Source organism: Dromaius novaehollandiae, chromosome 5 (assembly GCF_036370855.1).
Source record: "Dromaius novaehollandiae isolate bDroNov1 chromosome 5, bDroNov1.hap1, whole genome shotgun sequence".
NCBI lineage: Eukaryota > Metazoa > Chordata > Aves > Casuariiformes > Dromaiidae > Dromaius > Dromaius novaehollandiae.
The window spans coordinates 55,402,675-55,430,168 of record NC_088102.1 but is presented as its reverse complement, the minus strand read 5'-3'; the positions used below and the strand labels follow the sequence as shown (position 1 = coordinate 55,430,168).

Here is a 27,494-nt window from a genome sequence, read left to right as displayed (position 1 = left end):
CAGTATTTGCTGTTTTACTGGGTGAGAAAGGAAGTGCTATGAACATTTTTGCTAGCATTTTGCAAAGGGTATGTAAATCAGAGGTTGGAAGACAGTTCTTCGCCAGCCACAAAGCAAGTGCTTGGTATAAGTAAATAATTAACACTGGAACCCATTACGGGTAATAAACTTTTCTGACTTTGTCTAAAACCACATAAAATGACAGTGTATTACTCATCCTTTCTTCACTGATACTTACTCTTTCAGAGTTCTGTGGTAAAAAATATACCACAAGAATGATATCACTACAAGAAACGCAGTGTTAGACCTCAGCAGTGACAACATGCATGGGAGGAAAGTCATGGGGATTTTTTCCTATGAGTAGGATGATTCATTTGCATAACCGTTTTTAGGAATGAGCCTGACATAAATAGGAAATAACACCTCTGTAACGTCCTTATGGAAGACTGGATGGCTAAAAGGGGAGGGAGGAAGATTTCTGAGAAATCAAAATCAACATTACAGTATTAGTTGAAAGCAATTAATCTTTACTTTTCCAGTAGGAATTTGTAAAACCTAAAGGCAAGTAAACTAAATCAAGTACCCCAGTTTTGTATCTAGGCAAATTTTATTGAACAATCACACTTAAATATTCTGCAAAAGAGAGAAACCATTACAAAAAAATAAGTAAGAAACACTTTGATTTGAATGCTTTCCTGGATGCTCAGGTTCAAGTGCTTTTCAATGACATGTTTGCAATGTTTAAATCTTGTCTAGTTCCTTTCCACCATGCTTGTAAACACAAGGGATTCTCTGACCTTGATATGGGAAAGCCCACTTTATGTGCTGCTACTGAAAGCTATTTTTGCATTGTGTTCTCCATGATTCAGAAAAGACAGTGACTATATCAACAAGTGTCAGACTACGAAGATTTTGAAATCTGAAAAGGTAAACTGTGAAGCTATCTTCTTTTGGAGAATGCCTTACTGATTTTTAACACAAACTGTCCAGAACAAGTGCAATAGTTTTAAGCAAGACATGTTACATCCATATATATGTGACTAAAAGTCTATTCATGCCTTATTATGCACTATTTAGGATAAATTTCTAAAACTAGCTATTTGGGTTATTTGATATGAAATATTTAATAATTGGAGTTATATCCAATAGTATGCTTTCTATTGATAAACAGAAGCATGTGTTAGTAGTACGTGATATCATCAGTATAAATACTGAATACCAGTTCATTTGTTTCTAAATGAAAGGTTTTTCTCATCCCCATATACCTCACCACCAGCTTTCTACATATTTAGTGCTTTTAAGAATCTCAGTTTGCAAAAACTGAAGTTTTTTAACATGATTCTTCCTCTTTCTCTGCAAGCAACAACCAAACAATTGTCCTTCTGAAACCATCTCTTGCTACAAAAATGCATATTATCACTCTACTGGGAACATTACTTAAGTACATGAAGCTCCAACTTCAGTAGAATTAAGTTTCTTTTCCCCCTCAGCAGCGGGCAATGGTATCACTTGTTTTTCTTTTGCAGTTTACATTTTTCAAAATCAACCATAAAAGCATTGTTACCTGCTCCAAGGCACATAGCTGCGTATGTATTTTACTTAAAGATTCTGTAAATACAAAATGGATGCTAGAAACCTAGACTTTTCCCACTTGGCTAGAGTTACAGTCTCTCTTTCATACTGTGCTTCAGGTACAACCAAGCAGATGTGGAAGCTACTTCTGTCTTTGGAAAATAGGAGATGTGAATTAAAATCCCTCAAAGCTAAGAAACTAACCTGAATCTTCTGCTTTCTGGGTAAAGCTCTTCATCTCTAAGTTGCTGTGTAAAAGATGGTCTCCTTTTCCTCCTTCAATTGACATTTCTTCTTTTCACAATTTGGCATTTCTTCTCTTCAGAATTTTAATGTGAGACTTACTGTGAGATGTATAACTGATGGCTATGGGGTATCATCCGAAGATCAAATATAGAAATATTCAGTGTACAAGTACTGGCTGATCACCGCTGTGCTAACCTCCTCCTGTAATTTCAGGACTTTGGCTCTTTTCTCAATTACAAGAAAAATGGACAATGTATAATCCAGAAACCTTTACCTGCTCTTAGCCTAACTGACGGGAAACAGTATTTTAAGATGGGTGAAGAAAGAGGCCAAATCACAGAAAATGTAACATGAACTAATATAAATAATATGTATATAATGTAATTAACCTAAATTTAAGAATCTATCTAGAGTCAACTAGACACCATCACCTAAGTGACTGAAAAAAATGTAAACTAAAAAAACTCCCTAAATCTACAGAAGAAAGAGACAAAGCCAAGGAAGAAAAGATGGACTACATAACTGAAATCTATACGAACAACACTTTGTATTGTTTAATTGCAAAATAAACAAAAACCAACAGGACACAGAATTTAAAAAAGAGCTTTTATTTACAATTGCACATTTTCAGTGAGACATATGAAATATAAAAAAGCACCAAGATATTCTCCCTACTCCCAAGTAGAATTAACGTGTAGCTCAAATTAAGGGTCAAATTTCTGCAGCATATAATATTCTAACATCTACTAACCAGCACAGCATTATTTTGCATTTCAGGAAGTTGTGTAAAGTAATAAAACTGAAGTCTCTGACCACAGCATCTGCCTTCTTTCCTGCAAAAAAGGTACGAAGCCTCTGGGGTATTTTTGATTTGCAGCCACGTTAAATAGCAAAGAAGTAACATACAATCACAGCTGACATCTAAAACATACCCTATTTTCTTCAACTCTACTAAATTTCCTTTCTGTGCACCTTTATCTGATGTACAGCTTTATCTGAGAAACCAAGAATTGGCTCTTTATATTGATGGAAAACCTATTTCCCCTATTTTTGGTAAACTAAGTTAGCCAGTGAAGGAAAAAATTGTTTGGGGAAATCTCTGTCTCACCATGTTCACAGGGTATCAGTAAACTACTGAGGAGAAAAAAAGGCTTTATTCTTTCTTTTTATTTCCATATATATCTGACCAAAATATAATACCGTGTCTCAAACTTTTTAACAGTGCAAACTGCTATACGTTCAGTGAAGTGAGAGGAGTATTTGCAATTCGCACTAGAAATCTAATTTGCATTTGAAATTATGACTAAAATAGTGCACAAAAATAGCGGGATCTTTACATGAAGACCCACTCATTCTCATCCCTTACTAGCTGTATATAAAGAAAGAAATTTCAAAGAATGAGATGACATCATCTAAGATGCAGAAATCCTGTTTCTATAACATTCTATCTTTTAAAAAAATGAAGTACCACAACATGACCAGGGTTTATGGATTTTCCTAGTGTTCCTGGAGAAAGCACCTTAACAGCTGTAAGTCTTCCGGGCTTTTACAGTTTGGACTTGGCTCACTCTGCAGCATGCTTCTTGCTTGCATAACTGAAGGCCTGAGTACACACTGCCTTAATGACACCCTGTATTTTAGTCACTGAGAATAAAAGGGTAGCCTTGCTCTGTCACCTGTTTGAATCACTCCTTTATTCTTCAAAGAGCATCAGCACTATTCCCAAAAGTACTGTTTACACATTTCCCTTGCTGCTGGAAAATTCTTCCCCCTTCCCTCATATCTCTATCCTGTGGTAAAAAACACTCCATTTTTACTGAGTCCCATAATGACTTGATTGCTTTGTAAAGTATATTTTGAGGGATGAAGTTGCTCTTCAACAATAAAATATTTCCTCGTAAGTGTTTCACAAAAGCTGACTAGACCTGGCTGTTGTCATCCATGAAGCAGGCAACATCACCTGTGAAAAAGTCTGGCCAGGATCCCCCTGAAGGGGGAACACTCTGCTCACGCAGAAGGCCTCAGCCTGTATAGACCTTCTGCAAATTAAATCTGACTTCTTGCAGTACACCGTTACCTTTCCTGTGGATTATAATTTCTAGCTTTTTTTCCTTAGTTATGAAATATCTGCTTCTCTTCTGTCTTGGAAAGAGGTTTTATTGCAACAGTAGAGTGAATTAAGAACTATTTTTCTCTTTCTCAGACTAGCAGCAATATGCAAATAGGCCCTCAAATGCCTATATGCTTAACAGAATTCTTTGGGTTTAATGTCCAATAAATATTAATGATCTGCACTGTCAGTAGAGAGAGGTTTGCCATCTGTATATCTCAGACCACTTTCAGAGAATTATTACCTTATTCTTACAGATGCACAGATTGATACGTGCAATACTGAAGCCACTCACCACAGTCATGCAGTGAACCAGAACTACACTTTATCGATTTCAGGCCTGATTCACTTTCATGCTATTATAGTTTCACCTTGGTGTAATTCTGTAGCCATGCTGTTCCCACATGCTAGCAGGAATATCTCTGCCAGTAAAATTATTTATTTGGTGGTTGAGGTGTTTTTTGGTTGATCTGAAGGAGCTCCATAATGTATAGGGAGAACAGGGAGCAGCACTTTCAGTTACACGTATGAGTCAAGGTATATTGGACACTAAGAGCACCTTGCACAGCTGGTCCTTCTAGATGGGATGCAAGTTACCATAAACAGAGATAAATGCACAGTGAATCAAGCTTTTAGGCATTCAGCCAAAAACACATTTATTATTTATCTGCTGCTGTTGGCCAGTAACAATCTCTGATTCATTCTTTCACCTTTTTCTCAACAGAGCAGAAGAGAAAAGCATCAGAAGCAATATTTTTTTCAAAATCCTTACTCTCATCTGATTTCATCTGGTAAAGGTGCATTAAAAGCACTGATCAATGTTCACATTTCTCTAATCCTCTTCATATTCCTTACCCTCTTATTCAGATTTTCTGAAAGAGTATCCACCTGATCAGCTTTCCTACACTCAGAAAGACATAAGAAAACATATTAATGTTTTGGGTGGGAAATTCGTTTTGGAATACTGCTGTATAGTTCAGCTTTCAAAGTCAGCACTTTCACTTCATCTTTTTCTTCCCAAGTCTTTAAACACAAGAACTCCAAATTGTATCTATTTGTGTACTGAAGCTGTCAAGCACTTCCCTCACTCAAAACATGTTATGCAATGCAGAATCATAATACATGGGCTTGCTTCAAAGTAAAATATTACGTGAGGCTTTTCCCCTTCAGAGCTATTGCAATTCTTTGTGTTTCTTCACTATTTCCCTTCATTTTCTGGTTGTTTCATAGCTTGCAATTTTTATGACAAATAACAACATGAGACACTGCTTCAAAGTATGAAACTGTGAAATTCACATACTGACATTATCATTCAACTGAAGTTTACAGTTTACACAAGACAAAAGCTCAGTTGATCAATTTAACCTAGAAAAAGAAGTGTTTGCTCAAGCAAAAATGCCAAACAAAAAAAGCAAATATTTGGCAAAGTTATAAAATAAAAAGAAAAATATACTTAAAATTTCTATCTGAATCTGGTACAAGTAGAGTTTCCTTTGATTTAGCCAAAATGGAGGGATATTTCAAGAAACTATTTTTCAGATTCTAATTAATAAGCATTGCTGTGCTTACAAAGTGGGAACAGCTGTTTAACAGGCTCCCTTTCTCTCTCCAATTAATTTAAATAGCACAATTCACAGAAATTATAAATATTTTAGCTCCACAGACTTCCGTCCACTATTCTGTGCAGTAAACGAATATCATGCCAATTTTTCAACCCATATGTAGCAAAAAATATTCTAGCACAATGAACTGGAATGCTTCCTGAAACATCAAGCAGCTTTTAGAAGTATGTAAGAGTAAATGACACAGTATGGTAGGCCTGAAGTTTGGTGCGTTTCATTAATAGCACCACCACTAGCAAATTTTGGAAGTGCCTGAAAAAATAATGACATATAACATATACTTTCTTTTTTCACCAGACGCTGTATACCAGCAAAAAGCTTCGATTAAAAATGATTTATAATTTAGCTTTATAATTAAACAGATCGCAGACCAGTTTTAATGTTGATTAAAATCTTTGTTGCTGAGTTCCCACTTTAAAGTTCATTAAGAAATAAATATATTTAAAAAATGTTGAAAACTTCATTAAGCCCCTGACTGCAGGTATAATCAATCTGTGCAGAGAGAAGAATAGTAAAATCTGAAACTTTCACAGTTACTTCGGTTACGTGAGGTGATTACCAAAATACCTCAGTTTCAGCAAAGTAATACTGCCAGGACTAATCATTTAGAAGTCAAATATTCTGAGAACATTAAATTAAAAGGGTGCCTTAAGATGTACATAAATAAAGCAACGTGCATTCATAATTTAACTGTAATCTAGTTGGGGGGGGGTTGTTTTTGCATCGCTGATCCCTCAGAAATGATATACTTTTTTTTTTTTACTTCGGGAAGGACTAGAGGTGAAGAATGTCTATCCTCATGCTATAGCATGATTCCAGAAGTGACAGTTTTGCGGAGGGGGAAAAAAGCCCACAAACACAAGATGTTCAAAGATTCCATAAAAAAAAAAAAAATCAAGATTTGAGAAGACTGCATTGTCTCAAGGTTATTTCCTATCATGTGTGTCTTGGTGTATATTACGTATCAATCCCTTAATGAGTAATTAGCTAGGTTAATTCAGAAGTTAATTCAACCAAAACCCCATTTAAAAGTCTGATCTCAACATTCGACAAGCCTCAACAAGCTAACATACCAGCAAATACTTAAAGTCTGATAAAGTCTCTATATATTTATTTACTTACTTATTTAACTTCAAATGGTTATTGATTCGCTTATGGATGGGGGATTTATACATTACACTGTTCTCAAATATATGTGAAACCGTGAGGTATCTAAATGTAGAAACAGCATCTCACAGCACTGTACATTCTCCCTTTTTTCCTCTTTTATAATTCCTAGTCTTCTGGTTCACAAGGGGATGCTATGATAAGGTCTAAAATTCTTCCTCTCTATCCTCCTCCCAAGCATCTACTCCATATTGCAGATGTATCTAGTATGTATAATTGTATTTGTATAAATAGCTCAACAAACATTGTTACAATGGGCAAAATGGTAATGAATCCCTGATACTTTTGAAATCAATATGCAAATTCTCATTGACTAGTCCAAATGTTTAGACTCTAAGCTGTGCGACAGCAAAACATCAAGTATCTTCAACCTACGAAAGAGCACGTATTAGGAAACATACATAATATTGCCATCTAGCACTAGCCCAATATTCAGCTATTTCAGATCAGGTTGCTATACACCTGGTAACTTTCAACCAATTTCTCTCCCATAACTGTCCATCCCTTGACACTGTCCTTGAATCCATATAATCTTTCATTTTTCATAACACCTGTGACAAGGAGTTCCACAGATAATTTTTGGGAGAACCACCTCCTTTCCTTTGCTTTGAATTCAGGCCCAATTAGCTTTATTTGATGCTGCATAGCTATAATTCTACAAGCAAATAAAAAATCTTCTTACTGAACTTTACAATCAGATATTATCTATTAATGTAAAATATAAATGTAGAGATATAGATGTAATATTAATATTTACTACTAAAATATTAATATAACATTATTACCTATTCTGTAGATTGAAGTTAGAGTTTAATATCCAACCACACTTTAAAGCATTCAAGCCAGGGCAAAAATCTAACCTCTTTTAACATTCACCTTCACAATACCCCGGGATCTCTTCACTGGAGTGCCATTTTCTTATCTTAAACTCGCAACTTCAAACATTACTCATCTGACCAAATCATGGAAACAGCCCATAGATGCTTGTATTCTTCTTGTGTTAATTTCTCCATGGGGATGTATAAAAAAGGCCTCTTGAGCACTCTTCTTTTGGCATTGATTTATACATCGAAATGCTATGGACAACAACTGGTGATTTACATAAAGGTCCTGAACTGTGAAGTGTTACTTCAGTATATTCAATTCATCGCTTGGATGTTAATTTACATACTTCTCATCGTTGACTCTGGTTTGAACAGCGACCCAGAAATTTTTAGTCAGGCAAAAATCCAAATTACTTCAGTGTGAAATTTAGCCTGGAAAAAGCTGCATTATTAGATTCTACATATATTTATTTTAATAAATTAATTTACTCTAACTTACTATCAACACCCAGTAAATCAAGTCTGACGTGAAAAAAAAGTGTAGCTTGTTTTATGTATAATAATTTTACTAGCATTTTCTAATATATGAATGCTAAATAAAAAGCAGGATATAAGACCTTTAGTAATTATATTTTATGATTTGCTTCATAGTATCCTGAAATTTGATGACAATGAAAATGAATATAATTTCTACAAGTTTTATACATATGTACACATATACACAGTAGCTGATAACATCATCTGTTAGTAGTTTCCTGCTGATGCACTTTTTAAGTTGCTTTAGAACAGACCTAAAACATAGTTTCCTCTACTTACACCCCAGTCAATAGCTACAAATGACACGTGAATAAAAGCACAATTAGAGGGTTAGGCTGGCAGCATACACAAACCATACTGCAATTCTCCTTAAGCTCAGCCTGGAGCAGGTTATTCGGACCCAAAGGTACCCGTATGGGGAGACACAATATTCCCACTGCAGTGCAGCCAAGGGAGGGAACCGTCTGTGTTTGAATTTCTGGCTTCAAGGACTATGGCTTACTTCTTATAAAGAATGTAGGGAAGGAAGTTACTATATATAAGAATATCAGTATCTTCAGCAATAACCTGCAACGGGAACTTTTGCTTACACAAGCGCTGAATGATACAGTGCTCAGACTTTAAGCCCCCACAGAATATGTTTATTTTGCTTCCACAGTAGACAGGATGAAGTTCAACTTCCTGTCCTGTAGGTGGTGTAATTTGGATTTAGACTTGTAAAACTATTTAAAGGAATGTAAACATACCAAGAGACTAGTATCTGTTATCAAAAAGGTAGATGGATGCTCACAATTGAGGCCCAAAATCCTTCTGTTACAGTTTGCACCTAAAATTTTTTTAAATTTCTCTCACCAAAATCTTTTTATTTCAAAGCAATGATGTTTAGAACAAAATTTATTTCCTCCCTTAGAAAGACATCCTCAAAATGACAGCTTGTGAACTCTATGACAGCTAAACTTGTTAAAGAAAAGTCATTTTGATAGACTGTTACCACTAGTGAAGCAACATATTAAAAAATCTTATTCAAATGTCCTGAGTTTTTTTGCCAGGTAAATGAAGGAGAGGGGTGAGAGCGGAGAGAGGAGGGAGATGGGGGAGAGGGGGCAGAGTCTCTTGCTAGGGCGGCTTCTGCTGCCCTGGGGCTTGTTAGGGCACGTCCACATAGGGACCACCGCTAGTCTGTCAGCAGTCAAGCTCACTTAAAGCATCTCCAGATAATACATTATAACAGTCAGCGGATCAGAAATACAACTCCCACATAAGACAGGGCCATGGAAAGCAACTGACAAAATTCCCATTGAGTCAGTGTGGCAAAAGAGCACTTAATTTGTCTCATATTATGCACGGATAACGTGCAGAATACACATTAGGAATGTAATACAATTCAGATTAACCGATTTTCTTGCCTTAGTCATAAAGTTTGAAGACATTCTTGCCAGTAGCCTTTTTTTTTAGACAAGGATGCAGGGAAAACACCTGAGGAAGAATGAAAGGCAAATAAGATGGACTTTAAAATATATTTGCTTTCTCAGGAAAAAGACATATGTATGTTCACTGACCTATTGCTACCATAAAATTCTCCTTTTTGTAAGCACCACCATAACATTTATTGGCATGGAGTCTTACAGCCCAAATGGGTAGGATTGTATGGAAGTCCCTGCAATACACTTTGTATGCTTGCAAGGAGAATTCAGCTTGGAATGGATAAGCGTGTGTGTGGGCAGAAGTGAAGCTTATAATTTAAAGTATAGGTGAAAAGTCAGGAAAGGAAAAATAGTTTTTCTGTATCTCTTACTACCTTCCAAAGAAGTTGATTTTTAAGAGATGTTTTAGAGATAATAATGCATTTGTTCAGGACTATTAAATCATGTGAGAGACTGAAGTAGTCATGGAAACAGCTGGAGGAACTAGGACAGGAATTCTGACAGAGGTAAAGTTTGACACGTACACTTCTTAGGTAATGCACAAAAAATTGCAAAATCTAAATGAATAGCTTTCCAGTTCTAACTGTAGGTAAAATGGTTATTTAGCATACAATAAAATTTTCTACCAGTATAATTTACTATTGCTCTTAGAAATTCATAAGATAGTATTAAGTAAAATGATACTGATTCCTGGCTGAGTGATGAAAACCATCTATCTTGTTTTGATTACTAATTTTCTCTAACACTGTTAGTATGAGTTTTGTGTTAACAGCTTCAGTAATACTCAACCTGAAGAACGCCACCATTTCAGTGATTCTCATCTACATTCAGAGCTTATGGCAACTTTTAGCTTTAAGTATTTTCTGCAAACAACTGTTTCTGATGTTAATTGCAACAGTCTTATTTCCCAGAACAAAAGTGAGATTCCCAGTTAACGTTTGCTTTGTTTCAGGATGTTTGAAATTGAACCCAGGACCCTACGAGAATACACACTTCTTAAGTTACACGGAATTAACTATAAAGATATTTTTAAGATTTTAGGCTATAGTAATGTATTTAATTAAAGTAGTACTAGACTCATTTTTAACATTTTTAAAATCATCCTCTGCTTAAGGGTTCTCCAAAATATGCTTTCTGAAAAATTTTCTAAGCATGTTACTCAGTTAGTAGTCATCTTTTTGTGTTTGAAGAGAGTTTTCAAATGGAGAAGCCAGAAATAGATCTATTATATTTTTTCTTTCAATTACTTAATTGAAAAAAACATATGTTGATGAATTTTAAGTCTCTATTGCTTTTTTTCCATTTGTGAATAACCATGAGCATAATAATCCAGGAGAGAAAATTGGTGACAAATTTGCATATGCAAACATATCCATACTATCTCAGGCATCAGAAGCAACATAGCTTGCTCAACATGACAGGCTGCATAATTAGCCAGGCTAATGTATTTTTGTATATACTGCATTGGACTATGTAGCACTTCTGCTGTTCTCTGAAAGGAGAGGAAGATTCCAGAAATATCTGTCATTCCTAATAGATTTGTAGCTTAACTTTTTAGGGGTGAACTGAAGAATCAGCCATTAGTTTAGCTTCTTCACAGAGGGCAATTTTTCCCATCTTCCTTCTATTCAGATTCACAGGGTACTTCCCCATTGTAGAGAAGCTGCATGAATGACAAAGATATGTGCTCCAGGAAAGGGGCAGGCTTAGGGGATCTCATGCAAAATTTTGAAGGGATGCCTGTTCACGTATAACGTTACTGTAGGAGGTAGCAAGCAGTGGAACCGCGTACAAGAACCATAATCACGAAGGTATCTTTTGTTGCTCCATTTTGTTGACCATTCTGTTCTGGGGTAGACAGATTTTCTCCACTATCATTTCTTTTAAACCATCAGCCTACATTATCTACTTGTGTGTTATTGAATTGCACCAGCTGACTACTGCGTATCTATCAGACTCCCTTTGCTATTCTTTTTTACTCCTACACTGCTGCCACCTGATACCAACTTGTGCTTATTTATACACTAAAATCTTTTTATAGCCAGACCTTCTCCTTCAGCATGCACCCCTAGCTTTCACCCGACACAGAAGCAGGAAGTGAAGTAATGCACATGGTGTCAGGGATCGATTCACAGGATTAGACACTATAGCACAAATCAAATTTAAGGAAGTCAGAGTGGTGCAACTTAGAATGGTATGGAATTAAACAGAAAAAGAAAAGAAAGTAATTCCTGCAAAAGTGTGGAAAGTACAAGATCAAAAGTGAAGAACATTTTCATTCTGCAGCTATTATATTTAATTTATTCCATCTTTCAAAGCTACCCACATGGAATTTTGTGAGCAAAATACCTGTTTTGCAAAAAAGAGAGGAATAGACATGTTCAAAGTCACAAATAATCCAATACAAAGACTAAACAATATATTCCAGATTTTCAACAGACCTGTACTCACCTATGCTGAGAGTACTGCGTTTTGCTCAATCTAAATTAAATTTTCACCAATATGTCCACCTGATTAGAAACAATTCTCACTATGTTTTGGGCAATTGCTCATTTGAGATCTTATTTAAAATTCCTTAGAAGTTACATAACATTTCCAGAGACGTGAACAGAATTTGTGTCAGATCCTATTCAACACAAAGATGGTTCTGACATGCAGTATTATAGCTGATATTCGTGGATATCAAAAAACTTGGCTTTTACATATGTAGCATTTCTTTTCAGTGCCTGAAACCATAATGAGAATGTGTGAAATTTTTCCTAGAAATCCTCCCTTTGCCTTGCCAGATAACACAATGGATTGCCTAATTAAAAATTTCATCTGACTGAAGAGAGTAACACAAACATAGTAAATGAAAGGAAATGGAAGTGGTATTTCTCACATATTCCTCCTATCTTGCCACTATGCATGTTAAAATAATTGGTACAGAGAAGAGAATTCACTGCTACTGACTTCACCATTTCTGTGGACATATGTTGCTTCCCATTCGAGTGACAAAGTCTATTTAGCCTGCTTTCCTTTCTTGGTGAAATTAAAACATTGCAAATATCAACCTTCCACTCAGGGACCCTCTCATTTTCTGCATTTCACTTCCAGTATTAGATACCACTTACGAAAAATTTTGCTCAGCAGCCACTTCTTGGTATGGTTCCTGTGTATGAGATCCCTTGGCACAATCACACACACACGCACGCAGTCATACGATGCAAGAAGATACTTTCTACACAATCTCAGTACCAACTGATGATGAAAAGACAGAAGAGACAGATAATGAAGACAGCTTTTTAATGCATCTGAACAACTCATAATTTGTCAATATAAAATTTGTGGATACTGAAATAACAGCAGTCTACACTAAAGTGGAATACGAGTTATAAACAATGAAACTGGTTAAAAAAAAAAAAAAGATGAATACCAAGAAGATGACTGGCATCCAGATGATACACCAAAATAATCTGGTGTTTCTAAAATTTCACAACTTCAGCAATACAAATCAGCGTTATGGAAAGTGACACTTCAGGTATGCAACCTGAAATACTAGACAATTCATGAACAAAACATGTATCAGTTTTCATCATGTCAGCAAGACTAGTTCTTTGTTGCTGAATTATTCAGATAGCCCATCATTGAGAGAGATAATAACATCACAAAACCATTAACTGCAAATAATTGTTTTAGTAATTTGTTCCAGAGAGTCTCAGGTATAAAACAAGCCTTTGAAAACAAGCCTAAACTAAAATTGTTAATAAGCAGAGAAGAAGAAGGTACTTTTATCCTTGTACAGTTTGTCAAGGAATTGTTTCTGATTTTCATTCTCTGGTCAGACTAAGGAGACTTTGTAAAGCCAGATCAGTTTATTCTACAAATATATGAAAGTACTTACCAGTTGTAAAGCTGTAGAGCTGTTTTCTCTACTTTCCATTGCAAGTTTCGACAATCTCAAAGAATCAGAAGCCTCCTTTTGCTAGTTTTATACCAGTTTAGGGCAAAAGTTTCAGAAAGAAATTGTCAGAAAGACTGGTACAATAATCCAAAGGTCGAGTAGTACCCCTTCTTTTCTAATTTTGGACTAATTTAAATCCCCTCTGCCCTTTTCTTGTGGAAGCAGGCAACCAGTAAACCCAAGGACAATCCTGCTTGGTTGCCTTATTTACAAAAACAGTATAAAAAGACCCTGTAAGCAGAAGGAAGTTTCCAAAGTAATTGCTGTGATAAAAGGAGTTGTCAAGGCTGAAAGCCTGATGCTGCTTCCGAAGACTGTTTTTAACTCTACTTTGTTCAGTAGATCAGGCCACACAAAGATTGAGACATAAAAAGTGTATTTTTGTTTAAAATTAATATGAATACAAGGCTCCCTTTAAGCTTTAAAATGACTTACTAGTCATTTTAAAACTACTAAGCTTTAAAATGACTACTAAATTAACTTACTAGCAGCCTATAAATTTTGTCCTGAATGCAGGGCTGTAGGAAACACAACTAGTGGTCATTTTATATTTTATACAAAAATATAAAAACTATTTTGCTTTAGCAAAATGAAATGTCTTATTTATCTGTCATTAGTCTCTTCTGTAGCTGCCCTGCCTGTTGTTACTAAAAATATTTAATTCTCTACAATAGAGAAAAATCCTGTAGATTGTGCCTTATTTTTTCTTTTAGACCACATTTAGCATAAATGTCTTTGTCTAAGTAATAAACAAAATCAAACAAGAATAGCCGTTAAGATCGCTTTCTTAATTCAGCTGGCCTTGCAAAAACAGACAAAAAAACCCCTTGTTAATACAAGAAGTTCTCGTTGCAGCAGTTTAGATTAAAATATAATCCTGTTTTATGATTATATAAATCTTATTTTATGCCAAAAATGCTTAAGGAATTACTGATCTATAAATATCATTCTTTATAAAACTATCTAAAAGTTATTAGATAGCTATTATTATAACTTTTTTCTAAAAGCTTCCCATGAAATGTACTTGTCTCATAGATCACACCAGCCTGCTACCTGTGTTCCAGAATCCTGTAGTAATGATAATACAGTGTGATTGAGAAAACAAGCTTTACAATAATCATAAGATTTTTATGAAACATGCATTTAATGCTCAAATCACAAAGCACCAAAAGCATAATGGATGTCAGAACTACGTGCCTGTAGAACACAGAGCCTTAAAGTAATCTAGGCAATTCTAGATTTGTAGCACAGTATTATGCATCCTTTTTGATAAAAAAGATCAGGAAAACATCAGCAAAAATTGTACTGCACAGTACATTACTTCAAATGCTTGAAGAAGAAAAGAATGGAGAACCTCTTGACGTTAAGTTGTATGTCATGTTTACAAGCAATTATGCTCAACAGAAAGAAGAATTAAGGATCTCCCAATCCAGAGTGGGAACAAAAAACAAAAACAAAAACCAGGCATAATTCTTTGACATTACAGTGGACAAACTGTTGTAGAAAAAGCACTATGATGAACACTGTGCTTGGTGAATTACTAAGCAAGAGGGCACGCTGATTTTACAGGGTTAGGTGGCTTTTCTGGGGCTTTAATTGAGTTTCCTGAAAATATTCCTACACTCTGCTATGCTTGAGTGTTTTTTACCTTTCATTCAATGTGTCCATATATCATTTGTATTTTCCTTTGAAGGAGAATTCTGTACTTTAGATCTCTCTTCACTGATCATTTGCTATAGGAAATCAGTTCTTCTAAACTTTCCTAACTTCCTGAAGCCTCCCAGCTGACAGTAGTCAGCAGTCTCTTCATTCCACACTGGGAATACTATGTCCTAAATTCTCTGCATTATAAATGTTTTTCAAGAGGGCTACTGCTTCTTGGAGTAGTAAATAGGAATCACTGTAATCCTTCATTCTATACAATTTTTGGTCCCTTTTGCTACAGAGAATTCCATTCACTGCTTCTGTGGGTCAAACTGTAATATGGGAGCCTCCTAAAATTCTTCTCATGAAATGCCTATTTATTCAAGCTGTAACCTAATTAAACCCTTAAAAAAAACCCTTTATTTTTAAATTATTTACACACATTGTGACAACTGATACAATTTCATAAAGTTCTGCGATCATTACCTTTAAAGATGATTTAGTCCGAGGTTCTGTTTTCTGTCTGGTAAGCTTGCTTTGAATAAGCAGTGACTGATCTGTGCGAGTGTCGTAATTCCCATGCTCTGAATCATCTGTGTATGTGTCTTTGTCCTTTCCTATATCTGAAGGAAAAACAAAACAAAATAGTGGGCTCATTTTAGGTTATTACAGAGAGAAGCTAATAGTAATGTTACAGCTACAGTTGATGTTGAATATTCCTTTTAATATCCACTTTTCAGTGACTTTTATTTTATCTTTTCCTGCAAAGGCTTCTTATTTGAAATAATATCATTCCCATCCCAAACTAGAAGCAACTTTTTTTTTTTTTTTTAGAAAGCCTACAGAAACTTTTTTCTATTACCATCCAAGCAAAAAAAAGCCCACAATGTTCTTCACAGCAGTCAAAAAAAAAAAACAAAAATAAAAAACAAAAAAACCCGAAGTGATATAAAGCAAATATTCAGATGTTTTTGTAGTTGATTCACCATTGCTGAGACTCAAAACGTTATCAGATAGACAGGTGCATCCTGGAACTCAAAACATGTTATCAGATAGACAGGTGCATCCTGGAAACAGAATAAGGTCTCATGTTTTAAACTTTACCATTCTAAATACCTGATTCCCCTGTGTATCTGCTGCTCATCATTAGACATAATGTTTGAAAACTAGCCTAATAAGGTATTGCACTGACCACTTCAGAGGACTCATTTTAATAAGTGTACCTGATGGTTGTAGAAGGTAGTCAACACCACAAAGTGCTTTACTCTTCATTGGATTTGCTTTCAATTACTCAACAAAAGTGTTTCTAAAATAACTGCACATCCTAAGATAACTGCAGGTGACGGAAGGCCTTCCTCAAAGCTTGCTGAGATTCACTCCTAGTCATGTTTCTTTCTGCATCATCACTGCAGGCAAGTTATAGGTACTAGAGTAAGTCTCTGAGTCACTCTACATCCTCTCTCAGGAGGGAAAATTTCTTTCGGACAGTTAATTTCTGTGCACATTCTCCATCTAAAAAATCATGACAATACTTGCCACATATGCCCAACAGCAATAAAATGAGGGGTAATGTCTGTACAATATTAGAACATGTAAAAGCATACAAGTGCTAGAGCAAACCAGACCATTATTATGTGTATTTTTTAATGCATGTTGGAAAGCTGTTAGTTTTGAAAAAAACATTTTAAAGAGGAAAAAAATGGAATAATTACTCTCACACAATTGTATCCTGGGCAAATTGCAAATACAAACATATGCATAAAAGTTCCCCACAAATCCTGAGCCAAGTTCTCATCTCAGCTTTCACATCAACATGGGAAAAATCAGAGTAACTGGGAACAGCATTCAGCCCAGTAATTCTAAACCTGAAATAGAAGCCAAGAAACAAGTCATGGTTGCTGTGGGAACTACAGTCTTGAATCTCCTGAATTTTATATTCCTAAAGGCTCATATGCAATAACACAGTATTTTTCATTAAGTTGTTCAACTAAATTCTACACCGTAAATATTACAGAAAAAAATAATCACAATTATCTCATGTAGCCTATACATTACTGATATGGAATATTAAACTGGAACATTTACGGAGATTTGTTTTTTCAGCCATTTAGCCACTTGCATAATAATCACACAAAATGAGCCCTCAGTAAATCTGGGTGTTGATATAAACCTCAATTAATCTGTGAAGGCATTTTTTAATGTATAAAATAACCCATTTTGATCGTTAGAGATTGCACCTTAGGGATTTTATTTTAAACAATGTTTTAATCTAACATATGGCCAGTAAAAATAAATGCAGTAAAAAGACTGTGAAGAAGGTTTCAAATAGTAAGTATACAAGGTAGGAAACAGGATACTTAAGCCACTGTGCAGATTTGACTCACTCCCAGATGTGATGAGCTGTTAGCTTTTACTGAGGATGAAGACCTTGGAATAGAAGCCAGTAAAATGAAAAGAAGAGAAAGCATATGAAACCTCAGCTCTTGCATCTAGATAGGCTATCATCTGAGTTCAAAGGAAGATTTATATAAGTAAAGTTACTTTTATGAGGGAAATTTTGCAGAATTTGACATGATGAGTACATCTAGTACTCCAAGGAAAACTTTACAAAAGCACATAAGGTATAATTTAAATAATTTACAGTTATGAAATGAGTTCCCATTTTTTACTGAATGTAATGTTTCTTATAATTATTAAATGTTTTTACATTTTCAGGGACACAGACTTTAAATTGTAGCATATATTTTCTGTGAAAAAGCTACCTTCCTTTTAGATACCTGCTATCTTGTCTGAAATGCAAACACAACAATCATAAAAATATATAATGAAATTTAAAATTAAAAAGGTAGGTTTCCTAAATAAAATTTAAAAATAAATGCTATTATATATTTTAACAGTTGATGATTTATTTTATGCACCTAAAGAAGTGTCTTATAAGGTAATATTAACAACATAATAAAACGGGGAGGAATGAAGATCAAAACATAGCATGTAATCATCTCACTTGAATAGCTGTGTTTATTTTACAGGTGCCTGAAAAATATGTTAGACTGAAAGCCATACTGAAAAGTATATATGTGTGCTTTTTTCCCATTTACATAGTTATAGATATTACTGTCACAAAAAACCCTAAAGTATAGTTACGTAAATGCTTTGAACAGAATATCTGTCCCATTCACCTCTTTTGCAATATATATCACAATGAAAACTTTAATATAATTATACTTAAGGAAAAAGTTAAATGGATTGTGTCACACTGACATACCAGAAAAGGCGAGAAAGAATAACAGTGCATATGTGTTGTTTTGGGAGGCTAATTTTGTTTCTTACATTGAATTTTTTGCAAATTTCTTTTGATTGGGTTCAAAGTTTTCCAAGAATAAAAAAAGAAATGTTTTGGTTTAGACAAAGATATCAAAGGAAGATGCCAGAAATGAAACTTTTGACAAAAACATAGTTAATGATATTTTACAATGGCTTTTACTGAAATAAAGTATTCATCATTTTTATTAAAAGAGAAACTCTCTCTTTTGTAATTTTCCTACCCATCAAACCAAAATGACATTCCCTTAAAGACAAACTTATATGGTCCAAAATTACCTTAAGCTTGATTGTTCCTAGTGCCACCAATACAATACTATGTTACAATAGAAAGTCAGTGATTTAACTCCTTAAACCTGTTTTCAGGAACTCTGCAGTTTTCAAACTTCCATGACATCTTGATATGATGTTTATCTATAAAATAATACAATTTCTGCCATCCTTTCCCCTCAGTGTCTATTATTTGGTTTTTCATTTTAACTGTCACTTGGTACTACCACAAGCCAAACCAAGATAGCATGCCTCAATATTGTGGCTGGACTTGTATCACCCAAGGATGTTTTTCATTTAACCTACTCCTAATCCATACCAAAACGGATTAGCAGTCTATTTGATTCACATTGTAAGTACCCATCTTTAAATTCAAACACAGAGCCTTTACTTGGCTGCAGCTTCCACAAAATAGCATGGAAAAAAAATTTACTCCTTCAAGCCCTTTCTTTCTATGCTGTGAGAGAGTTCCTGTTGCCTTCATTTTTTATTTCCCATCGTACCTTCCCTAGCCTCCAGCAACTAATGTCCAGAAAATCTTTAGTCAATGTAAAATCTGGTAAAGTTGGCAAAGTCCGTAATTCTTGTTTATGCAAATATTTTTCTGTTTCTTCATTTTCATGGGATCAAATAAAAAATTGTAAAACAACTTCAGCTCTGGTGGGAAGATTTCTGGCTAAAAACCAACTTTCCTATAGCAACATTACAGTAAATAACAAATCTATGACAAATCTAGAGGTGCCTGAAAGACTTGGGAACTCTCAGCAAAGCCTTAAGACATGTTCAAAAAAAAAAAAAAGTGTAAATTGGCATTATTAGGTAAACAAGAAAAAAACTTTTTCAGATTGCAAATGGGAGGATAGGGAAGATAGGATATGCCCATGTCAATGTACTCAAAGTAACACCAAGGACATCTGCCTCCATCCATAACCCTTCTCTCTTTTGTTTTTTTGTTTCTGGAGAGAATACTCTTTTCTTCAAGACCATTCAGGTAAAATACTACTGCCATAGCCTGTGCACAACCCTTTATATGAGCTCATTATGTGAGTTTTCAGAGTATCCACTAAAAGGAGAAAGGTTCAAATATTGATCCTACAAAACCTTACATTTACAAGAATATGTTTGCAGAACTGAATACAAGTAAGAAAATAAACAATGTACAAAGTAACTATAATGACTTTTTCAACAGCTAACATATTCAGTAACACATCTTGCTGATGAATTTAAGTTACCATTTAATTGTGTTAATTAAGACTCATTTGATAGTGAAAAGCTTTTTGAACATTGTCCCTAACAAGTTTGGCTAAAGAAATCATTAAAGTTGAATATCCAATCTGTAAGCCCTAAATGGCCCATGACAGAAAGGAAAATCAATATGTTATTTTAACTTCAAGTACTCTTAATTCTCCATCAACAAAAGGAAAGTTTCTGTATTAAACTGTTTAACTTTCTCTAACGCTAACAAAATTAAGACAGAAAAAAAGAGGAAAAGGCTGAATTTTAAATAAAGCTTAGCTATTAATTCAAAGAAAAGGGTGAAATTTTCTTATTCTGGATCCTGACACCAAATCATATTTCACTGAAGCCAATGGAAATTCTGCTATTTAATTCAGTAAGTCAAGGATTTCTCTTTAATTAGGTACATATTTATAGCAGGTGTGCCTGCATAATTGTTAGCATTTCTGAACACACATGTGAGGTAATGTATACTGGTAACATGGATCCACACTCCAGAAGTGATTTTAAAAAGATTCAAGCATTAATCAAGAGGTTAACAGATCTATTCTTCATCAGAGCTGTTGGAAAACTTAGTAGTTGCTTTGTTTTACCATCCTGTAACACAGAAGCATGAGGTTACCTCAGTCTTCCTATATCACAGAAGGTACCTACCCTTTCTGACACATAGTTTTATTATGCTCAATGTGCCAGAGTAAAATTCGCCCTGAGGGTGCTTATAGGATCAAGTGTTGAAGAAACTTTCATTTCTGGGACTCTTTTAGCTAAAGATAAAGAAGCAGTTAATTTAGAAATTAATTTCTAGCTCCATACTTCGCGTCTTCATCTCTGTGCCTTCTTAACTGGTTTGCCACCTTTATTTCTACCATACTTTTCTGAAGGGCTCAGAGTGCATTTTAATTTTATGACTATTATAACATAAAAAGCACTTGTCTCACTTTTTCCATAACATACAATCTAATACTATATTCTAGATAACTCTAGGATAATGTAGGATATTAAGTGTTTTTCATTTTAAACATGGCATAGATAAGGAAAATTAATATAAAAATTATTCCTAAATAACTGTTGTTTGACAAATTTAGGTAGCATGATTCTTGGCTCAATCCTTTTACTTCACACATTTAGGGCTAGACCTTGCAGGCTTTAGTCAGAACGAGAGTACAGCTCAAGAAGTTAATCCTTTTTTTTAACCCTCATTTTAATCTTATAAATAACAGATAACCTGGAGAAGGGTATGAACGAAGACACCTAGAAAAGTTGTATTATCATTGATATTACTTTATTCTGTTACGCCACTGGGCTATTATACTGCATACATAACATAGGAGGTCTCACACCTAAGTTTTTCAGGTGCCTGTACAACATGAGTACTTATAAATTAAACACTAATGTAATTAGTAAGTGCAGGCTATCTTTTCTCAGTGTACAGTTTCTCATGGACCTTCACACAGTGGTAGCCATTACAGAGAACGGTTTGTAAATATTCCTCATTTTTAAAAAAGGAGTCAGGCAGGTATTACTGCTGTTTGGAGGAGTTAAAATGGTCTGCAGAATGTGTACAGGCAGATTAAATGCCTAAAGTGCTTAGATATTATGAACCTCAATATAAGGGCTTTCAGAAGATGAGCACTGTTCCTAACAGCTCATCACGTTGCCTCTTCATAAATGTGGCCAGCTCTCCAGGCACGAACCAGCTCTTGGATGGGAGCTCTGTAGCTCTGTCAGAAGCTGCGTATAGTATAAAGTGTCCTAATGTGGCTTCTCAGGCATCTCACAATGCAACATTACATTTCTGCTGAAGCAGAAATTGAACACAGCTTTCTTGAGTCATATACTCCATGATCTTTCAGTCCCTCCATTCATTTTAAATTTGTTGTTATACTATCCACCTTAGTTTTTACCAGTTTACCATACCAACACACCTAAATCAAACCTTGGTTACAAGCACCTCTGCATTCAAGCACTAACAAATAATTTAGCATGCAGTTATTGTGATACTTTGTTTCACTGCTGATTTTGACTGAGCTGCTCACTTCTCAGTTCGCTACATTGCAGCATGGCACATAAAACAGGGCGTTTGTAATACACAGACTTCGTAATATTTGGATACAGAATGCATTCATAACAGGAGGTCACCATTATGGTAAAATCAGGTACTGAATCATTCATTATCAAGCTCGTATGAAGGAAGGATCTAATATTATGCCAAGGAAAATACCCATTACTATGCATAAAATCCTCACGACTGACCTAATTCAGAAAAGCCAGAGTTGAAAAAAGAATCAGTGAATTAGCATTGTATCATTTGCTAATGAGGCAGCTGACAAAAACTACCAAATAACTTAACGTTAAGTATTCATTATCTAAGTCCTGAATGCCAATTAATATTGTTTATATTTACTTATTATTTATTTTTGACATCTTATTTGAGGTGAAACATTTCAGCCTGCCATAGTTTTGTGCATTTCGACACAGTGGAGAGACAGAGTCTGCCATCATTTCTCATGTCATGCAGAATGCTACTGTGTATATTTTTTTGTTAAATTAATTAAATTGGACTTTCAGGTTAGACTGAGCATTCATTCTTTCTCCTAGTCTACCTGGATTTCCAAAATGGCCTATCTTCTAAAAAGCTTGATGCCCTTGCTAGGTATGTGATAAACTGGATTTTTAGGGGCATTAATCTATATCTTAATATGAAATCCCTTTGTAAATCTGGCTCACAGTCTTTGAAAGTGAACATAAAAGGAGGAAGGCAAACATGACAACATTAATGACAGTAATTTAAACAACAGAAAATGAGGCAGAAAGCAGCAGGTGGAAAAACACATCACGTATCAGTCCAAATACTGCTGCTGTCCTTCTATTCCTACTCCTAAACCCAAGGGACAATTTGGGAAAAGATCAGCCTATTCAGTAGAATAGTGTTTCCTGTTTTTGTGGGTGTAGGGCCTTTACACCTTATACAGTTCTTTTTCACCTACACCATGTATTTACAGGAGATTGCTGATCTCAGTTACAAGAAGAAACAAGTGCTTCTTGATAGAAAAAGGGGTTATTACTAAAGTAAATAAATTTTCCTGCAAAACACACAAATTGACTTCAACTTAAGAGTACGTAGTTTTCAATTCAACAAAAAATAACTGCTAACTTCTCTTAAACTCAGTCAACTGATTTATTAAGTAAACTCAAAATTCTATGAAGTTATGTAACAACCACCTTTTACAATTATTACAGTGGTTACTAAAGAGGATGCTTTGGTAACTGGAAATACAGTTCTAATATGAATAGCAACACCCTTACTTATCCATCAAAATTGTTTTCATCCACATTCCTTTCAGAAAAGAACATCAGCCATATTTGCAAACATTAGAAGTGAAGGTTCATTCCCTTTATCTGTACAATTGCCTTTGAAGAAATGTGTCACCTTTAAAACTTGCCAGTAGTTATTTCTTTAGACATGCACAATGCCCCTGCACCCACAGAGCAGCTCCTGATTGACTAACTCATTAGTTAACCTTAGCATGGTTGCAATTCCATTATGTTTCCAAAACTAAAAAAAACCCCCAAACAATAGCTCTAAAAGAAAAAAAGATTAATGGGACTTTCTATATGTAGTTGCTCCAACTCACTACTCTCCACTTATTTTTTTAGTAAAGTCTGTGTATTGTACATAGCTCTTGTGATCCAAGACAATGGACCAAGTCCATAGCTGGTGAAAAGCAGAGATAGCTCCAGTAATGTCACATTGAACTGAAAGTCACTAACTGAAGGCAAAGCCATGTCAATTAAATCCAACTGGCACAAAGTTGTTACTAAGCATGTCTTTCAGAAAAAAAAAAAAACAAAGTGCAGAGTAAAAATATGAAATATAAAATATAAACTACTTTTCTCAAACAAATATCCACAGACAGAAGATTTTGAAAGAAAGTATAACATTCAGTTAGTTTGAGAGGATGAACGTCGTATGTCTGAGCTTCATTGGTGCGTCTTTCAAATCTATTAGAGAATGGACAATACATATTTTGTTATGAGTTCAGCCACTTAAATGTCCATGTTTCTTGTCCAACATCAACATACATGCATCTACAAATACAACTGTATTATATACTCTTGTATATACTTATAAGATTCTGATGCTGGATTCTAAACCCTTTCAAAACTCTTGAAAAATTCAAAACTCTTGTTTTTCTAAAACTATGCATTTTAGATGTTGTGATTATCATGTATCAGGTAAGTCTGACATCACAGATATACTCTTTTTGTTACCTGAAATACCACACACAGCCTGAGTGCCTCTGACACCTCATATAAGCATCTCTCTTGTGTCTGCCATCAAGCACTATAGCTAGTCAGGAAATACTTCTACTGTCTCTTCAAAAGGCTTTCTGAAGTTTTCCCATTTCATGCTAGAACAAACACTTCAGGCATTTTTCATGAAAAATTTCAAGAACTACTACCCTCAACATAGTATGAAAACTAATGGCAAGTTTTTGTCCATTATACTATTGTTCTTTCCTGCAGAACTCCAGTAACTTCAGCTTCAGTCTTCCACTATCCAGATACACAGCTTAAATACCAGGTTACTGATTACTCTGCAATGGTCTCTATCCCTGAGGCCAAAAATCCTATCCTATTCTAACCTTACATAAATATTTCTGCAGAAGTCTTGACAAATTGGAATTTTCTCATCAAAAACATATATTCTGAAAATTTGCCCAGATTGGTGGTTACAGGAGTTGACTAGCTACTTATAGCTGAGTTGACAAACAGGAATGTGCCCTGCTCTTGAGAAAAATTTACTGTAATTAGTTTTTCATATACCTGGCCTCAATTGGTAAATACATTATAGTGGTTAGCAGGCACACTGGTCCCTTGGCAAAGTTTCTAGGTAAAGAGACATTTTCTGAAAAGTCAAAAAGCAGGCATCTTTCACTCATCTGACAAGTAAAAGTCAAAAAGCCAAAAGTCTTAAGAGAAGAAGCAATGGAGTTTGAGATCAACATTTTTTGGCGGAAAGGGAACTTAGATCTGGGTTTTGCCTTCTGTGAACTCAAGTCAAAATAGTTGACGTCTTAATTGATGTCTTAAATAAGTCAACAAAAGGAACTATATACTCTTGCAAAGATCTAGGGAGAAAAAACATGCATTCAATGAAGAAATAATAGCATGATTTTGCTCTGGCGAAAATAGTAAATTCCACAAGCGCTGTGTGAGAGATGCAATGACTAACATTTTATCTGGTGTCCAGATCCAGGCAATTAAACAGGAGATGCTTTCCATCTCTGCAAGATCTGAAAGCCCTGATCATAGCTTGATCATAGCTTTCACTGGGTTGGAATTTCCACTAAGCTTTGGCTAAGCACTGAGCATTCTGGGGGATTTAAAGCCCATGGGGGTTTTAAAGCCTGTAGAGCCTGTAGCCTGTAAAAGCTCAGCGGCTATTACTTGGCTTCACTTTACTGATGCCTCAAACGAAAAACACCACTTGCTACCTAGAACTGAAAGAGGAAAAATAAAATATGTCCGTTATATTCTTGATTCTGTTTGTCTGTGTTAGCAGTAACAAAGGTGTAAAACATAATCTGCTTACCTTTTTAAATCCAATGACACTAGTGACTAAGTACGTACAATACATTTATGGCCTCATCTATACTCAACCAAAAAGAGAACCTTCTCTCTGAAATCAAGTCTTTTATCTGATGCCTATTAATCACCTTCTCACAAGATGTAGGTATCCATGGACACCTACAATTATGAAAGAGGAGAAAGACATTTGGCCTATTTTGTGTATGCTTCTATGATACTGCCTAATTAAAAATTTACCACATTTGCTTAATTCAGCATTCTTTAATGTTCTCCAGAGAGCAGTCTGAAGCAGCTTACTATGATGATGATACCCGTTAATCAGTCTATTTTGCAAACTCCATCAAAGTGCCAGAGTACTGACTAAAGCACATAGTAATGCTGCATCATTCTCACTTGTTTGGTGAGCAAAGTTTAAACAGCGATATTACCTTCTGCTTTTGAGGAAAAAAGTGAAACCTTTAGTCTTGTAGATAAATTCTTACCTGCATAGACAGGATCCTCAAACACAAACAATCCATACTTTTAAGATTTACAAAAAGGCAATCTCTTTTTAAATCACTTTACCTTTCTCTGATTTCTCTTGGTGAACTTAACTGATAATGCTGGTTTTTACCTAAAGTAACTCTTACTATTGATTTCTGGGACTTCTGTATAAATACTGTTTTCTTTCTTGCTTTTAGCTGAACATCTCTCAATCACACTTCAGTAAATACAGAATAACTTTGCTGATTTCACTGATCTAATTTAGGATTTATTCAATTAACACAGGCACATTAATGCTGAATTTTCTCATTAACACAGGCAGCTCTAAGTCTAAAATACTTGGGAAACTTTGCTAACTCCGTATGTTGAAAAGGTGATCTTTTTTTTCTGGTATTTGGCCATGTCACATCATATATTACGTATATACACATTACAATCAAGATGTGCTATTTAAGTCTTTTTCAAGGCTGGTCTGGGTTAGTCAACCGTCCCTCTTGCTCAGGACCTCTACTTCTAGCTCTTTATTGCTCCCTCAGATGAGCTGATTAGGCTATTTGTGTTCACTCCTCAACCTTTTGCAATCTAAATAAGTCAAGATAGCAAAGGGCTACCACTTAAATATTTTTTCTGTCTCTCCACAGAGCAGAGCTGTAGTCAGAAGAGAAAAATATTCACAGCAAAGCTTAATAAAATTTTGAGCAGATGAGACTGAACCTATTTTTCCCTTGATCTCTGAGCCCTCCATGTTTCTTTCCAGGTGAAAACTAAGGGACATGAATAAAGAACAGTGCATCAATTAGTAAGTAAAAGAATTACTGCTGCCATATATAAACAAGCAATAGTATTGCCATGTAAGTATGTGAACAATTAGTAAAAAAAGAAATGCTGAAACAAACTGTAATGGTGAAGTCTTCTAGTACCCATACTTACATATCCAATGCAACAAATTACATTACAAGACTGCAGTAGCTTCCAGTGCACCTTATTTAGAAACATGATTTTCTTATGCCAAAGTTTTGGTCTGAGTCATGATTTTGGAACATTTTGGTTTTGTTTTGGAGGAAAATATCAATTTTACTTAATTTCCAAATGCCACTTCTTTAGGTGACCTGAAGAGCTCCCTTTCTTTCATATATTTTAGGCAGCAAGAAAAAAATCAATGCTAAAACTTTTGAGAGGTCAGCAGAAGCAACTTTCTGAAAGCAGATTTCTTTCCTTCAGCAGCATGAAGATGCCACTTTTAGTTAGACAGTATGTTGACTGCGAGCAAAAGGAGTTTTCATGGTAGCTGTGCAAGGTACACCAAAACCTGTATGTGCTTCAGAATAGTAAATACATGTACAGGGAATTCTGAAATTCATTTTGGAACCTGCAAATTACTACCCTCATGTATGCACAGACTCATTCTGCAGTTGCAACAATGGTACTATTTTAAGAATACCTTCTTTCCTACTTTCTTTGGCCTTGACGTAAGTATCAGAATGGTATGGCTGCATGGACAAA

At 35.0% G+C, this 27,494-nt stretch overlaps 1 protein-coding gene across 8 annotated transcripts in view; it reads right to left on the bottom strand.

Moving 5' to 3' along the window:
- The window catches only part of ANO3 (anoctamin 3), a 304,803-nt gene that overhangs the window by 152,256 nt on the left and 125,053 nt on the right, over window positions 1-27,494 (bottom strand). For 7 of the 8 annotated variants that reach the window (XR_010389446.1, XM_064512865.1, XM_064512866.1 and 4 more), the window contains exons 4-5: window positions 15,576-15,712; window positions 13,386-13,466 (exon numbers count right to left, since the gene is read on the bottom strand). Coding sequence is in view for 7 of the 8 variants with exons in the window: in XM_064512865.1 (XP_064368935.1) it covers window positions 13,386-13,466; window positions 15,576-15,712 (218 nt within the window). In the remaining variant the exon portion in view is untranslated. The remainder of the gene's footprint in view (window positions 1-13,385; window positions 13,467-15,575; window positions 15,713-27,494) is intronic. The other variant, XM_064512867.1, reaches the window with a different exon arrangement.